Source organism: Microcaecilia unicolor, chromosome 5, assembly GCF_901765095.1.
Source record: "Microcaecilia unicolor chromosome 5, aMicUni1.1, whole genome shotgun sequence".
NCBI classification, from domain to species: Eukaryota; Metazoa; Chordata; class Amphibia; order Gymnophiona; family Siphonopidae; genus Microcaecilia; species Microcaecilia unicolor.
This window is the reverse complement of record NC_044035.1, coordinates 203812815-203830826: the sequence shown is the minus strand read 5'-3', so window position 1 is coordinate 203830826 and position 18012 is coordinate 203812815. Positions and strand designations below refer to the sequence as shown.

Genomic DNA, 18012 nt, shown 5'->3' with positions numbered 1-18012 from the left:
TAGACATCGCCCGGACAAAGGCCGCAAAAGACAGACTCTCGGGAGGAGAAAGCTGCCTTTCAGGGGAGGGAGTGGGATCAGAAGGAAGGCCATCAGACTCCTCGTCAGAGAAATACCTGATGTACTCCTCCTCCTCCCACGAGGCCTCACCTTCTGTATCAGACAAGTTCATGAACCTGTGTCTGAAGCCGTGCCTGACTCGACTCCGTGGAAACATGGCCACGGTGGGAGCGTGGAGAGGTAGACTCCCTCGCCAGCACCGGTGAAGCTCCCTCCGCCGACGTCGTCGGGGAGCCTTCCTGGGAGGCAACCGCAGTCATGTTGGAGACCTCACCCCGGGCAAGGGGCCAGCCGGCGCCTCACTCGACGGTACCGGCGGCGCAAGCACCCCCGGTACCGGAGGGGAAGGGCGCAACAGCTCTCCCAGGATCTCTGGGACAACGGCCCGGAGACTCTCGTGCAGGGCGGCTGTGGAGAAAGACATGGAAGCCGATGCAGGCGTCGAAGTCAGAGTCTGTTCCGGGCGTGGAGGCTATTCCGGGCTGTCCAAGGTGGAGCGCATCGACACCTCCTGAACAGAGGGTGAGCGGTCCTCCCGGTGCCGATGCCTACTGGGTGCCGACTCCCTCGGCGACCCAGAGCTCTCGGTACCGATGCGGGAAGGAGACCGGTGTCGATGCTTCTTTGATTTTTTCAAACGAAGCATGTCACCGGAGCTTCCCGGTACCGACGAGGAGGACGTAGAATCCAGCCGTCGCTTCCTTGGGGACGAGGCAGAAGAAGGTTGGTCTCAGGGGGGCTGTACCGCAGGAGCCCTCAGGGTAGGGGTAGACCCACCCGAAGGCTCACCGCCACCAGCAGGGGAATGGACAGCCCTCACCTGCACTCCAGTCGAAGCACCACCGTCCGACGACATCAGCACTAGTGGAGGTCCCAGTACCACCGACGCCGACTTCCGATGTCTCGGTACCGACGATGCAGAGGGTCGATGCCTCGATGCAGCCGATGCCGAGATCGAAGGTCTTGGAGCTGTCGACGCCGATGCACTCGATGCCCCCGGTGCTGTTGCCGACGAAGAGCCCGAGAACAAGACGTTCCACTGGGCCAATCTCGCTACCTGAGTCCTTTTCTGTAAAAGGGCGCAAAGACTACAGGCCTGCGGGCGGTGCCCAGTCCCCAGACACTGAAGACACGACGCGTGTCTATCAGTGAGCGAGATTACCCAGGCGCACTGGGTGCACTTCTTGAAGCCGCTGGGAGACTTCAATGACATGGGCGGAAAAATCACGCCGGCGAAATCAAAACTTCCAATGACGAAAAAGGCACCAAAAATAGGGAGAGAAAAAACCCGAACCGAGGCCTCAAAAAGGCCTACCCCGAAAGCGAAAGGAAACTTACGCGGGGCAAAAGCTGGAAACACGGGAAAGGGGTAAAGACCGTAAAGGTCTTTTCTCTATTTTTTTTTTTAAGCGAAAGAACGCGAAGACCCGCGAGGGTCAACTTGAGGGGCGCGAAACGGTGCAAAACACGACCGTCCAGGGCGCGGACAAAAAAAGACTGACGAACACGAGCTGGTTCGGGCGGGAAGACGGCCGCGCATGCGCGGTGCGCATCGGCGCGCGAGGACTAGCAAAGGCCTTTGCTAGTAAAGTGTTCCGATTGGAGGGGCTGCCGTGGACATCACCTATCAGTGAGAACAAGCAGCCTGCTTGTCCTCGGAGAAACCCTGGTATGACCAGTGGCGTTCCTAGGGGGACTGACACCCGGGGCGGATCACCGATGCACCCCGCCCCCCCCCCGGATGCAGCGCGACCCCCCCCACGGCGAAAGGACACCCCCTGCGAAAGAACCCCCCGCCCGGGTGCACGCCACTGGGGGGGGTGCCGCGTGGACAGGCACGCGCGGGAACCCCCCCCCCCCCCCCCCCCCAGCGGCGGTGTGCACCCGGGGCGGACCGCACCCACCGCCCCCCCCTCCCCAAGGAACGCCACTGGGTATGACAGTGTCCCACTGGTTATCCTCCTTCCACCAGGTCTCAGTAATGCCTATTATATCCAATTTTTCATTTAGTGCAATATATTCCAACTCTCCCATCTTATTTCTTAGACTCCTAGCATTTGCATATAGACATTTCAGAGTATGTTTGTTGTTCCTATTTGCATGATGCTTAGTATTTGACACTATTGGTTTGCCATCTTTTGTCTGATCTTTAGTTGTATTTAAGGGCACCTGGCCTACCACGGTCTGTTGTGCAATCTCACTATCCAGAAACCCTATCTTCCTTGTATGTGAGATATCCTTGCAAGATACCTTATCCCGAACCATGCGCTTTTGAGCGACTGTCGGCCTTCCCCCCATTTCTAGTTTAAAAGCTGCTCTATCTCCTTTTTAAATGCCGATGCCAGCAGCCTGGTCCCACCCTGGTTAAGGTGGCGTCCATCCTTTCGGAATACGCTCCCCTTTCCCCAGAATGTTGCCCAGTTCCTAACAAATCTAAAACCCTCCCCCCTGCACCATCGTCTCATCCACGCATTGAGACTCTGGAGCTCTGCCTGTCTCTTTGGCCCTGCTCGTGGAACAGGTAGCATTTCAGAAAATGCTACTCTAGAGGATCTGGATTTGAGCTTTCTACCTAAGAGTCTAAATTTGGCTTCCAGAACCTTTCTCCCAAATTTTCCTATGTCATTGGTACCCACATGTACCAAGACAGCCGACTCCTCCCCAGCACTATCTAAAATCCTATCTAGGTGACGCATGCGGTCTGCCACCTTCGCACCAGGCAGGCAAGTCACCAGGCGATCCTCATGTCCACCAGCCACCCAGCTATCTATATGCCTAATGATCGAATCACCAACTACAACAGCTGTCCTAACCTTTCCCTCCCGGGCAGCACTTGGAGACATATCCTCGGTGTGAGAGGATAGTATATCCCCTGGTGGGCAGGTCCTGGCTACAGGAGTACTTCCTACTTCACCAGGGTGATGCTCTCCTTCTAGGAGACCTCCCTCCTCCACGGTAGCACAAGGGCTACCAGACTGGAGGTGGGACTTCTCTACAACATCCCTGTAGGTCTCCTCTATGTACCTCTCCATCTCCCTCAGCTGCACCAAGTCTGCTACTCTAGCCTCAAGAGAACGAACATGTTCTCTAAGAGCTAGGAGCTCTTTGCATCGGGCACACACATATGACATCTCACCAACTGGGAGATAATTATACATGTGACACTCATTGCAAAAGACTGGATAGCACCCCTCTCGCTGCTGGACTGCTATTTGCACTAAGAGCCCTGTTTTGCATGTATTTGCATGCTAGTTGCGTTCAGAGCTGCGAGCGCGTTGTTTCACACTCTCGGGGACTGATCATGAGGCGTTAGCAAACGCAGGCGCTAGTATGGCGCTAACAACCTCTAACACCGGTGTTTGCTTCTGATCATCCCCTGTGAAACCGGAAGCCAGTGATAGATACATCCATCCTTAAAGACAAAATCACCCATTCAGCTAAATTCTGGATTGTCTGCAATCTTTTCATTAGATATTTGGTACATCTCACATATACCACACTGCAGTAATCAATTTTGATAGCAAAAAAGATTGAAATATAAGCCTAAAGGAAAACAATTTAAAATTTCTACAAATTAATCTTATTCTTCTTAATATTAAAAAGGAATGTTTTACAACATTGTTGACTTGATTTTTCATACTCAGCTAGCTATCAACTTATATTCCCAGAAAACGGGCAAAAAATTCACATTTAAATAGAGTATTATCAATAACAAAATTTTCCTTACCCTCTCCACCTCAAACTCTTTTGGGGAACCAAGCCAAACACATTTTGTCTTGTCCTGATTTAGTTTTAATCTAAATTCCTTTGCCCAACTTTCAATAACATTTCCGAATTTCACTCAGAGTATCCATATACACTTTTGAAGTTGGTAAGAGAATGGTGAGATCATCAGCATATATATATAAACTTCAGCTGTTCCACAATTCTCCCCAATGGTTGTAGCATTACATTGAATAGCACAAGGGACAGGGGAGAACCATGTGGTACTCCACAAACAGGTACCCAGCTATCCGATAGAACACCTTGCATTTTAACTTTATAATTCCTACTCCTCAGAAATCCCTTAAACCAGTGCATCACTGAAATCAGTTATTCCAAAACTATCCAACAGGGCTATCAAGAAGGTATGATCTATAAGGTCAAAAACACTTGATAAATCAAACTGAATGACCACCGAATTTTGATCGTTACTCAACATATGCCTCCTTTGGGCAATCAGTGCAACTATAGCCAGCATGACCAGAATCATGGTTCCGTGGTCTTGCTTGAGTTTCAAAATCTTATTCCTACAAGAGGTATCGGAGGATAAGCATACAGGAGACCTGTCCCCCAACTGAGGAGGAAGGCATCTGGATGCTAGTCTGTAGTGGGCCTGAAGCCTGGAACAGAACTGAGGGACCATGTGGTTGATCTGTGTGGCAAAAAGATCCACAGAGGGGATGCCCCATGCTCGGAAGATCTTATGGGCCATGCCTATGTGTAGAGACCACTCCTGTGGTTGCATTATCCTGCTCAGCCTGTCAGCCAGGGTGTTGTTTGCGCCCGCCAGATAAGTGGCTCGAAGGAACATGCTGTGTTGGCGAGACCAATACCACATCTTGACAGCCTCCTGACAGTGGGCATGATCCAGTGCCCTCTGCTTGTTGATGATTGCAACATGATTGTCTGTTCACTTGTCTATTACTTGTCTGTTCACCGTTCACTTGTCTATTAGATTGTAAGCTCTTTGAGCAGGGACTGTCTCTCTTTGTTAAATTGTACAGCGCTACGTAACCCTAGTAGCGCTCTAGAAATGTTATGTAGTAGTAGTAGTAGTAGTGTTTGAATGAGAATAATTTGATGGGACAGCCGATCTCTGAAAGCCTTTAGAGCACTCCAGACCTCTCAAAACTCCAGGAGGTCGATCTGAAGATTCGTTTCCTGGAGGGACCAAGTTCCTTGAGTGTGAAGCCCATCTACATGAGCTCCCGATCCCAGGAGAAAAGCATCCGTCGTCAGCACCTTTTGTGGCTGAGGAATTTGGAATGGAAGACCCAGAGTCAAATTGGATCGAACTGTCCACCACTGAAGAGAGAAAACAAGCTCTGGAAACACATGGATGACATCCTCCAGACTCCCCGTGGCTTGAGTCCACTGAGAAACCAGGTCCATTGAGCTGATCTCACGTGAAGACGTGTCATGGGTGTAATGTACACTGTAGAAGCCATGTGGCCCAGCAATCTCAACATCTGCTAAGCTGTGACTTGCTGAGAGGCACAAACCTTGGACGCCAGCAAAACAAGATTGTCTGCTCTGGCTTCCAGGACGTAGGCTCAAACCATCTGCATCTTGAGCAGGGTTCCTATGAACTTCAGTTGATGGATTGGGTATAGATGGGACTTGGGGTAGTTTAAAATGAACCCTAGTAGATCTAGCACCCAAAGAGTCATCTGCATGGACTCCCAAGCACTGTCCTGAAGTGCTCTTCACCAGCCAATCATCGTGATAAGGGAACACATTAACACCCAGTCTGCGTAGTGATACTGCGACTACTGCTACACACTTGGTGAAGACCCTAGGAGCTGACACAAGGCTGAAAGGCAACAAGCGGTACTGAAAGTGATGTGTTCCCAAACGAAATCGAAGACACTTCAGGTGGGCTGCAAGTATCGGGGTATGAGTATATGCATCCTTTAAGTCCAGAGCGCATAGCCTATCGTTTTTCTGAATTAGTGGGAGCCCAGGGAAACCATCCGGAACTTTTCTCGGACTAGAAATTTGTTCAGGGCCCTTAGGTCTAGGATGGAACGCATCCCCTCTGTCTTTTTCTGCACAAGGAAGTACCTGGAATAGAATCCCTGCCCTTCTTCCCCTGGTGGAATGGGTTTGACCGCATGGGACTTCAGAATAGTAACATAGTACATGACGGCAGAAAAAGACCTGCACGGTCCATCCAGTCTGCCCAACAAGACAACTCATATGTGCTACTTTTTGTGTATACCCTACTTTGATTTGTACCTGTGCTCTTCATGGCACAGACCGTATAAGTCTGCCCAGAACTATCCCCGCCTCCCAACCACCGGCTCTGGCACAGACCGTATAAGTCTGCCCAGCAATATCCCCGCCTCCCAACCACCAGTCCCGCCTTTCATCACCAGCTCTGGCACAGACCGTATAAGTCTGCCAAGCACTATCCCCGCCTCCCAACCACCAGCCCCGCCTCCCGATCTCGACTAAGCTCCTGAGGATCCATTCCTTCTGCACAGGATTCCTTTATGCTTATCCCACGCATATTTGAATTCTGTTACCGTTTTCATTTCCACCACCTCCCGCAGGAGGGCATTCCAAGCATCCACCATCCCTTCTGTGAAAAAATACTTCTTGACATTTTTCTTGAGTCTGCCCCCCTTCAATCTCATTTCATGTCCTCTCGTTCTACCGCCTTCGCATCTCCGGAAAAGGTTTGTTTGTGGATTAATACCTTTCAAATATTTGAATGTCTGTATCATATCACCCCTGTTTCTCCTTTCCTCCAGAGTATACATGTTTAGTTCAGCAAGTAATCCCATACCATTCTCTTAGCTTTTCTTTGCACCGCTTCAATTCTTTTTACATCCTTAGCAAGATACGACCTCCAAAACTGAACAAAATACTCCAGATGGGGCCTCACCAACGACTTATACAGGGGCATCAACATCCCCTTTCTTCTGCTGGTCACACCTCTCTCTATACAGCCTAACAACCTTCTAGCTACAGCCACCGCCTTGTCACACTGTTTCGTCGCCTTCAAATCCTCAGATACTATCACCCCAAGATCCCTCTCCCCGCCTAACACATATGTCTCCCGTGGATTTCTATTCCCTAAGTGCATCACTTTGCATTTCTTCGCATTGAATTTTAATTGCCAAACCTTAGACCATTCTTCTAGCTTCCTCAGATCCTTTTTCATGTTTTCCACTCCTTCCCGGGTGTCCACTCTGTTACAGATCTTAGTATCATCCGCAAATAGGCAAACTTTACCTTCTAACTCTTCGGCAATGTCACTCACAAATATATTGAACAGAATCGGCCCCAGCACCGATCCCTGAGGCACTCCACTACTCACCTTTCCCTCCTCTGAGCGAATTCCATTCACCACCACCCTCTGGCGTCTGTCCGTCAACCAGTTCCTAATCCATGGCGGAGAGTTCCTCTGCAAGCATCTGCCTGTGCTGAGAGCTGAATTAATGAGCTCTCAGTGGGCAATTTGGGGGCTTAGAATGCCAATTGAGGGTGTATCTGAGATGATTTGAACAACCCACCATTCGGAGGTTATGAGAGGCCACCTTTAGTGAAAAAATTTCAACCTCCCCCCTAACCAGCAAATCGTTGGGAATGGACACTTTTACTGTGGCTATGCTTTGCTGGAACCAGTCAAAAACTCATCCCTTACTTTGACTGGGAAGCAGCAGGGGCCATAGGCGCACACTGTTAATGAGAACAATCACGCTGGGGCCGAGCTTGAACAGGCTGACGAGCCGGAGTGTACCTACACCAAACAATCCTCCTAGATGAGGAGGCAGATGCAGAAGGCGCATGGCGGGAGAGAGAGGAGATGTTATCAGTGTGTTTCTTGATTTGGTCTGCGATCTCCTCAACCTTTTCTCTGCCTGGGGGAGCCAAGGCATAGTCCCTAGTACTCCTGGCTCTTTTGAGACCGGATTCCACCACCATGAAGTTGTGAGGCAACTGAGGCCTTATAAACCCAGGCTCACTGTGGATCCGACTGAGGGTGTCAAATCTTCTTGGGGACAACAGGGACCAACAGAGGGGATGCCCAGTTCCTGACGAGGACTTCCTTGAGTACCTCATGGAGAGGAGTCATCACAGCCTCCTTAGGAGGAGATGCATAGTCCAGGACCTTAAGCATCTTGGCCCTGGGCTCGTCCTCCACCTCCAAAGGAAATGGAATGGCATCAGCCATTTCCTTGACAAAAGATGGGAAATAAAGGCTCTCCGGCACAGACTGTGGGGAGGGCTCAGAGGGAATCACATAAAACTCGTCCGATGAAAAGTATCTGGGATCCTCCTCTGATTATCGGGCAAGATCTCTCTACGAGATGTCCGAGACCGAGCCTGCCTCAATACCGAGGAACCATATCCTTGAGAGCAGCATTGAGAGACCGGCTCCTGCCTAGACTCCAGCGAAGCTGCCTCCACTGACATTAAGGGGGTACCAGCCTGGGAAGCAGTTGACACTGCGGCCGCAAGCTGCGCCAGTGTCAGAGGCTGCACCGCAGGCTGAGGGCCAGGCGGGGTCGTAGCAAAAGGTATGGCAGGCGCAAGCACCCCCGATACCGAAGCACAGCACTGTATAAGGCTCGGATGAATTCATCAATGTCGCGTCCCGCGTTCCTACCTGCTCCTCCGCCGCGGGGTCAGGAGCCAGTGTCCTCCGCGGCGAGGGGTAGCGGCCTGGAGGCCTCGGCAGGGATCCGGGGCCTGCCGCAGTGATGGCCGTTCCGGCCGGGACCATGGCCGGAGGCCGGCGACTGCGGCCGCCGGTCTCTCAGTCGCCGGCTGTGGGGGCTATGTTCGCGCCGCCGAAGGAGGCGGCGCCGAGGCGCGATGGTCAGTGTCTTCTTCCCTCCCGGGTGGGAGGGCCCGGAGCTCCGCCTCTGAGGCGCCGGATTGGGAGGCCAAGTTGGTGGTCCCGCCTGGGAAATCGGACAGAGCCAATCAGAGGGGCTCTACCGATACCCAGGGCCGGATTGGTCGGCTTTTCCTATGGGGGCGGGGCGGCTGATATTGTATTGAAGGGAACTGAGCTAGCACTTTGCTTCAGGTTCTGTTCCCGAGGCCATTCTCCGTGGTTCCTGTGTTTTGTCGTTTCCCTGGTATTGCTGTTTCTGGATTTTGGACTGTTTCCTGGTTATCCCTGCCTAACTGCCTGCCTAGACCTCTAGCCTGACTTTGACCCCTCTACTAGCCGCCTGCCTTGACCTCTTGCCTGACTCCGACTTCGCAATTACTGTCTGCCCTGATCGGCTGCCAGTTTGTGGACATTTCTTTTCCACCTGCCCGCTTCTCTCCCGGTTCCAGCCAGGTCAGTCCGTCAACCCCGCGGTTCCTGAAGTCCCATTGACCGCCTGCAGCTGGGGGCTCAACCCTTGGTGAATGGCGGTCGCCGCGGGTGAAGACTTGGGGTTGCACGGCTGTCCTCTGAGGTCCTTCTGGGCCTTGCGGGACCTAAGGGCTCACCCACCTTGTGGATAAGACAATCAAGGGCTGACATCAGGAAAAGCTGGGGCGTCAGCTGAGGCACAGGTTGCAGATCTGCCAGGGCTGATACGGGAGCAGGATCTCGGCTGCTTGGAGAGAAGTGCATCCCGGTACCGACGCTTCTTGGGTGCCGAATCCCTCGACACCATGAATCAGGGTGACTGAAGACAGTGCTTCATGACCTTCGCCCGAAGCACGTCACCCATGCTCCTCAGTGCCGATGAGGACAACGTCAAATCCTCACGTCCCCTCGGGGTCGGGTCTGACGACGAACGGTCCCGAGGGGCCTGCACAGCAGGAGGCCTCGGGACAGGTGGATACTCATTTGATGCCTCACTGCTCCCAGTGCCTAGAGGTCTCGAAGCAGCCATGCTTACCAATGCTCCCGAAGCCAGTGCAACACTCGATGATGATGCCTCTGACCTCTATGCCAATACAGACGTCGAGGAACTGGACCTGGCTCCAAAATTCTTTTCACGTTGAGACACTCGGGAAAGCTGGGTTCTCTCCTTTATATGAAGACAGAGAACACAGTTAGCAGGTCCGTGGGCAGGCTCAAGCACTGCAGACACCAAGAATGGGTGCCCTTCCCCGAGATGGGGTACAACGCTTGAAGCCATTGGTTGTCTTAGTGGACATGGATGGGAAAACTTTGCCGGCCAAATCAAACGACTCGATACTGTCTGAAAAAGGGGCGAAGACACTAAAAAAAAAATAAGGTTTTTTTTTTTAAAGAAAAAGAAACAACCTCACTAAAAATAAAATAAAGGCCGAAGGCACTCAAAAAGCTCTAAGACTGGATGTGTGAAGATACCGAGAAAATGCAGCCGCTCTTCATGCAGAAAAAACTAAACTGAGGGACCTGCGTTTTCACGGTGGGCAGGAAGGCACACGAGCATGCAGAGTGCAGAAAGGCCCGTGCTTCACAAAGTTCTGACTTTTTTTTTTTAACTTTGGCATTAATGCCGGATCAATTGATGCGGATCGGCATTTACGCACTCGTTGAGAGTATGAAAGCCTGCTTGTCCTCGGAATCAATCGCTATTATGCTTACATTTTATTATATCTCTGTTATTTGAATTTCAGTGCTTTTAATTTGTGTATTTTTGATCCTGTTTCCTGTTAGGGGTTCAATTAGTCAGTGCTTTGAACGTGGGTAGTCAGTGCTTTGAACGTGGGTGCCCAGGTTAGTAAAGTTTTTCAGGCTTGTTTTTTTCAACTACATATGCTCCATAGGCTTAAACCGATGCTATCCAATTATGATCTGAGACTAGGGCTAGTGTTGTCACAGCTGGACTACTGCAATGCCCTATATCTTAGATACCATCACCAAGACTTAGGGCTTTGCAGATGGTCCAAAATGCGGTAGCACAATTGATAGTTGGGATGGGTAAGTTTGTTCATTTCTCACCATTCCTTAAGAACTTGCACTGGTTTATTTATTTGTTGCATTTGTATCCCACATTTTCCCACCTATTTGCAGGCTCAATGTGGCTTACATTGTACCGTAATGGCGATCGCCAATTCCGGATCAAGAAATACATAGTGGTATTGTAGTAAAGTTCGTACACGACAAAGTAAATTAAGTAGTCAAGAGTTAAAAAGTTTTTCTGGGGTAAGAAATCAAGTGGTATTGCATTAAAGTTCAGTAATTGACAGTGTAGGTGAAGTAGTCAGGTATTGAAAGTTCATTTTATCTATTTCTAGTATCGGTTTCCTTGTCTGGTATTTAGGATGGATCAATTGTGGTATGCCTTTTTGAACAGGTTGGTTTTTAGTAATTTTCGCAAGTTTGTTTGGTCATGCATTGATTTTATGGCTTTTGGTAGTGCATTCCATAGCTGTGTGCTTATGTTTGAGAAGCTTGATGAATATGTTGATTTATATTTTAGTCCTTTGCAGCTACGGTAGTGGAGGTTCAGGAATGTTCGTGCTGACCTTTTTGTGTTCCTGGTTAATAAGTCTATGAGGTCTGTCATGTAGATTGGAGCTTCACCGTGAATAATTTTGTGTACCAGGGTGCAGATTTTGAACGTTATACGTTCTTTAAGTGGGAGCCAGTGTAATTTTTCTCTTAGGGGTTTGGCACTTTCGTATTTTGTTTTTCCAAGAATGAGTCTGGCTGCTGTGTTTTGAGCAGTTTGGAGTTTCTTAATGATTTGTTCTTTGCATCCTGTGATAAAGTCACATCCAGGATAGTTGGGTTAAGGCAGTTTCAGTCTGAAATACAAGTCCCAGAAGGCATTGCAGGCAAGGAGCCAGGGGGTGAGATGAGGAACCCAGACTGGACTCCTAGCTGCAATGGGAGAAGACATGGGTGTAAGCTGGCAGGATGTGTAGACTGGCTGCCACTAGGGGGAAAGAGAGATAGGAAACCCTGTGTGCAGGAGCTCATCATTAGTCTAATGCTTAACTCAGCTGGTATGGGTGTGGGGGAATTTAATGGAAGGAGAATGATTGGTTATGAGAGTAGAAGCCAGGGATTGATTAGGCAGGTGGGAAGGAGTCCCAGAAGAGAGAAGCAGAGAGAGAGAGAAGCAGTTGCAGGCTGAAAACCCTTGGGTAAGAGAGGTCCCTAAAGTACTGAAGCAGGATGAAATCCCTTGGGTGTGAGGAAGTCCCAAAAGTATTTGCAGGCTGAAAATCCTTGGGTAAGGAAGGTCCCTAAAGTATTGAATTTACCAGTGAATCTGATGCAGGGTGAAATCCCTTGGGTATGAGGAGTCCCTAAAGTATTGAACTCTCCTGAAGGTAAAGAGAGTAGAAAGTAGAAACTACTGCTTTGTGATTTAACTGTGATGATGAACTGAAAGAACTGCTTCTATTTGGAACTGAACTACTGCTTATTGTGCACTGGATAAAGAGCCCAGACTGGAGCTGACTGTGAGCCTGTATTGAATCCTGGTATGTGCTGATAGCCTACTGCTTAAAGGGGACTATTTGCCACACACTTTCAGGTAGCTTATATGTGCTTAAAATGGAAGGTGAATGTTGGAACTGTGTATCAGGTCTACTAGAAACCTGCATGGAATAAAATCCTTAAGAGTGAAGTTGATGGTGGACATTTATTTCTTGACTGTACCGGAAGCCTGTGGCTGGAGGAGATTGTTCTATCCTTGGCTGCACCTAGAGGTACCTGGTTACAATCCGGCATAGATTGCATTACAGTAATCTAGGTGGCTTAGTACCATTGATTGTACCAGACTGCGGAATGTTTCCCTTGGGAAGAAAGGTTTTACTCTTTCGAGTTTCCACACTGAATGGAACATTTTCTTTGTTGTGCTTTTTGCTTGGATTTCTAGAGTGAGATTTCGGTCAATTTGGACTCCGAGAATTTTCAGGGTTTTTGAAACAGGAAGGGTGTACTCTGGGGTATTTATGGTGGTGGGTTTGTACGTGTTGTATTGTGATGAGAGGATGAAGCATTGAGTTTTTTCTGTGTTGAGTTTTAATTGAAATGCATCCGCCCATGAATTCATGATTTGGAGTCTGTGTTTAATTTCATTTGTGATTTCTGTGAGATCGTGTTTGAACGGGATGTAGATCGTGACATCGTCTGCGCAGATGTAAGGATTAAGGCCTTGGTTGGATAGCAATTTGGCTAGGGGTGTTATCATTAAGTTGAAAAGGGTCGGTGACAGCGGTGATCCCTATGGCACTCTACATTCTGGTTTCCACGGTGATGATGTGTTTGAGTTTGAGGTCACTTGGTATGTTCTTGTGGTTAGGAAGCCTTTGATCCAGCTGAGTACGCTTCCACCGATTACAAAGTATTATAGTATGTTCAGTAGTATTTTGTGGTTTACCATGTCGAACATGCTGGACATGTCAAATTGTAGGAGGAGTATATTGTTACCAGTAGCAATTGCTTGTTTGAATTTTATTAGGAGAGTGATTAGTACTGCTTCAGTGCTGTGGTTGGCTCGGAATCCTGATTGTGATTCATGTAGTATTTGAATTTGTTTAAGTAATCGGTAAGTTGTTTGGTAACCATGCTTTCGATTAGTTTAACTATCAGAGGGATGGATGCTACAGGGCGGTAGTTGGTGATGTCATTTGCTTTTTTCTTTGAGTCCTTAGGTATTGGGGTGAGTAGTATGTTTCCTTTATCCTCGGGGAATAATCCATGTAGTTTAAGTGTGATGTGAGGTCTGCTATGAAGCGTTGGGGAGCGGATTTTATTAGGTTGTTAGGACATATGTCTAGTTTGCAGTGCGATTTGGCGAACCTGTTGGTCGCTTGGGCAACGATTTCCTCGGTAAGTAGAGTGAAGTTTGTCCAGATTCGGTCTGCTGGATATTCATTGGGGATTGGGTCTAGGCATTCCAAGAAATTTTCGTGGTCAGTGGTGTTGGGTGGTAGGGTGGTTTGAAGCTTTATGATTTCCTCGTTGAAGTATTTGGCAAGGTTGTCTGCTGATGGGGTGTCTGTGTTGGTTGTGGTAACTGGTGTGGTGTCTAGTAGTTTGTTCACAAGTTGGAAAAGTTTATGCGTGTCTTTGTAGTCTGGTCCTATTTTGGTTTGTGTTATTGCATATTTATATTTTCTTTGCATTTGTTTCAATGCATTAAGTGTGTGTTCATCTTTTATTTTATTCCATGCTCGTTCAAGCCTTCTAACTTGTGTTTTTAGTTTTTTCAGTTCTTCGTTAAACCATGGTATCGAATTGTGTCTTCGTGAGGTTTTTGTTTGTATTGGTGCTATTCTATCTAGTAAGCTTCTGCATCTGTTATTCCAGTCTTGGAGATAGTGTATTGATTCCGTTTGTGCTGTCCATTCATTCATATAGATCTGTTGCCAGAATGTGACAGGGTCCATTTGGCCTCTCGTGTTGTAGGTCGTGCGTTCTAATTTGTGGTGTGAGCCTTTTTTCACCATTGTAGGGATAGGTTAGGTTTGTGGTGATCTGACCAGGGTGTTTCAGTCCATTTTGTATTTGATATTATTAGGTTTAGGTCAGAAGACAGTTTGTGTGTAATAAGGTCGAGTGTGTGACCTTTGACATGTGTTGCTTGTATATTTGGCAAATTGAGGTCCCATAGTTGGAGGAATTCCTTGCAATCACATGCATTGGTTGAATTATGGTCTTCTAGGTGTAGGTTTATGTCCCCTATTATAAGTAAATTGGAGTTCAGTACACAGCTATTTGATATGAAGTCCATGAAGTGAGATTGGCAATCGTGCCAGTTACCTGGTGGTCTATAAAACAAGACCACGTTTAGGTGGTCTCGTAAGGATGCATGGTGGATTCTGAGGCAATTTCTAGTTGGGGTGTTATGGATTCAGCTGTTGTTGTTACTATGAAGTGGGATTTATGGATTAGTGCAATGTCTCCTCCTCTTTTTCCTTTTCTTGTCCAGTGAGTAATTTTGTAGCCTGGGGGTAAAGATCTAGAATTATAGGGTCATTTTGGTTGTGGATCCAGGCTTCATTGATGAAAAGTAAATCAAGGTTTTCTGATGTGATCTAGTCTGTTATTATTATTGTTTTAAAACGGATCTAGTGTTAGAGTAACCCACTTGAATGTTTTGGTATGAGGTTTCAATGTTTGGTGGTGCTTGGATTTTTGTTAGTTGTCGTTCTCTGGTTATTGTGTGTTTGTTGTGCTCTTGCTTTCCTTTTTGTTGGTGCTGTCCATGTGTAGGTATGTCTCTTCTGTATTGGTGAATGTTGGCTTGGTGAGGTGTGAAGTGTCTGATCAGTCTTTAGTGATTCTGTAAAATGGGTATGATGTTTTTTTCTGCAAGTGGGATAGACAGTGTTAGGTAAATCAGTGATAGGGAGTAGATTGCTAGGAGTGACTTGGCGGTATTCATTGTGGGATCTGTTTGGAGATAGGTTACTCAAAGTCAGATGGTCAGGAGTGACGTCCAGGGGCATAGGGCTCCGTGGTACTGTGCGTTGTGTTGTTGGGTCTAGGAGGTCAACGGCAACTTGGTTGGCTTATCGGATGTGTTGTTCTGGGTGGGGAGAGTCCGTGGTTCGTAGAGTTCCGTGGTTGGGGTATGAGTGGTTAGGTGGATTAGCGGAGTTATTCTAGGGTGCAGGTTCTCCTAGTTTCCCAGGGCTGGAGTGATGGTCGATGGTTTGTTCAAATTCTTGTAGCTTAGTAGATTAGTAACTATTTAGAACATAGTCCGGTGCGTTTTTACATCATTTGTGCGTGATTCCAGAGATGCCGTTCCATATAGTCGGCTCAGGTGTGCTGTCAGGTCGCTAAGGGTCCGTAGGTCCGGCGCAGCGTTTGTGGGTGGGCAGGAGCTGGGAACAGGAAAAGGGAACGGCCTGTGTCACGCTGGGGTCTCGCGGCCTTGTGGTGAGGAGAGGGTCGGTCTCCTCTCGTTATTGTAGGATGGCAGGTTACCTGTTGTCCAGCAGATACATTATAAAGTTCTGACACTAATTCACCACACTTTGCATACAGTTGCTCCTGACTACTTTCAGGAAGTTTTGCAGGTATACTATCCTACCAGATCTTTGAGATTGGATAAAACAATGCAATTGTCACTGGATCCAATTATGCAATCACATTATGCAGAGACAAGGTCTTCATCGTTTACAGTAGCTGGTACAGAGCTATGGAATGCACTCAAAGGTCACTCACGATTATATAATAATGTGTTTCGATTTAAGAAGCAGCTTAAAACACAGCTTTTTGTGGAAGTATTCTACTGAGTAGCAATTACTATATTATTTGATCTAATCCAATGGGTAATAATTGGATTGTTTTGTATTTTTTTGTTTTGTTCTTATTATGTGTGTAATTTTGGAAACCACCTAGGTTTTAAGGTGGTACATAAATTTTAAAATAAATAAAAAATGGTAGTCCTATTATTAGGTTTCAATTTGCTGCTTTCAAGTTTTCCTCTTTCATTGTCTGTTTATACTTGTTTTGCTGTTAAAAAAATTGGAAGTTTGATGTTAAACTGTACACTGCCTTGGGTGAATCTCTTCATAAATTTATTTATTTGTATCCCACATTTTCCCACCTATTTGCACGCTCAATGTGGCTTACATAGTGCCGGAGAGGTGTTTACAGGCTCCGGGGTAAACAAATACAAGGAGATGTTGTGGCAGGATAGGTTCATGTGGTAGGACCACATAAAAGATTCGTTCAGCCGGTTAATAAATCCCAAAAAATAAATAAATAAAACAGGTGATATCAAAAGCTAGGATAAAAAAATATGTCTTAATATCTGCTTTAAAGTTTTTGTATGAGGATTTCTTCCAAAAGGGGAGGGGGCAAGAAAAAAAATGCCTGTATAGTATACGCAAGCTGTGCTCATCAAACAGATGGGATGACAAGCAAACTCTCCAACTGAGAATGCAGAGAATGACATGGCCTATGCAAAAGTAACAATGTTTTAACCTATATAAATAGTAAATAGGAAGCCAATAATTTTCCAGCAAAAAGGTGATACATGATCAAATTTGTGGGAGTTGGTCTATCTCATCTAGAAAGAACAATAGACGTACACAGAAGTCTTTAAGATGCAAGTTCAAATTCAATTGGTGGAACTTATCTCCCTGAGTCACAACAAATCTATAACCCATGATAAGGAAATAATGCTAAATTCTTTCTTCTCTCCTCAACCCTATGGAGACTTTCATGAAGTCCAAATGGCACCACATGCATCCAATTGTATTTTTAAGATCATTATGAGCTAGAAAACTATTCAGCATCAGTCTGTTTATGAATAAAGTACTGGTGTTAGGTACTTTATTCATAAACTGGAGCCTCACAAAAGAACTAAATGACAGAAAGAGATTATTCCTATCAAAACTCTCTGATATGCAGCAAACATCTACACAATGAGTTAGTATCCGCAGGGATGGATCCCAGTTTCAATTCTCAGATTTTCATACATGTAGTCACCTGCAGAACTTCTAACCACTAGGAGTGGCCTAGTGGTTAGCGTGGTGGACTTTGGTCCTGGGGAACTGAGTTCAATTCCCACTGCAGGTACAGGCAGCTCCTTGTGACTCTGGGCAAGTCACTTAACCCTCCATTGCCCCAAATACAAATAAGTACCTGTATATAATATGTAAGCTGCATTGAACCTGCTATGAGTGGGAAAGTGCAGGGTACAAATGTAATAAAAAATAAAAATAAATAAAAATACTCACATGTTGAAATTGTAATGACCAGGATAATTTGTGTGCAAGACAAATTTCTTCACCTGATGTATATTTGCATCAAAAAGAATATCCTGTTTGAGAAAAATGACAAATTAAAAAAAAACCCAAAAAGTTTTACCTCATTTAGGGGCCCCTTTACCAAGCTGTGGTAAAAGGGGCCATGCGGTGGTGTCGGCGTGTGGATTTGCTGCAGCGGGTAAAAGGCTTTTTTTTTTTATTTAAAGAAAAAATGAAATGGCCATGCAGTAACTTGATGCGTGGCCATTTCCTGGAAGAGCTCTTACCACCACCTATTTAGAAAGCAGTAAGGGCTCCCGTGTTAACCCGGCACTAATTTAGGAAAAAGTAAGGGCTCCCGTGTTAACCCGGCACTAAAAATATAAAAATATTTTTCAAGCGCTGGAAATAGCAAGTGGGGGCAGGAACTACCGCTGGGACCTTGCGGTAGTGCCAAATTGGCATGTGGCAAGTCTGCGGAAGGCTTGCTGCACCTTTGTAAAAGGGCCCCTTAACAACTTGCTCAGTCTTCAAATATATATTTTTATGGAAACAATTCAGGGGCCCTTTTAC

The 18012-nt window shown here is 47.1% G+C and overlaps 1 protein-coding gene across 4 annotated transcripts in view; it reads right to left on the bottom strand.

Moving 5' to 3' along the window:
• C5H16orf70 (chromosome 5 C16orf70 homolog) overlaps positions 1-18012 on the bottom strand; it is a 1028424-nt gene that overhangs the window by 337712 nt on the left and 672700 nt on the right. For all 4 annotated transcript variants that reach the window (XM_030203715.1, XM_030203714.1, XM_030203713.1 and 1 more), the window contains one exon: positions 17431-17513. In XM_030203715.1, coding sequence (XP_030059575.1) covers positions 17431-17513 — 83 coding nt within the window. The remainder of the gene's footprint in view (positions 1-17430; positions 17514-18012) is intronic.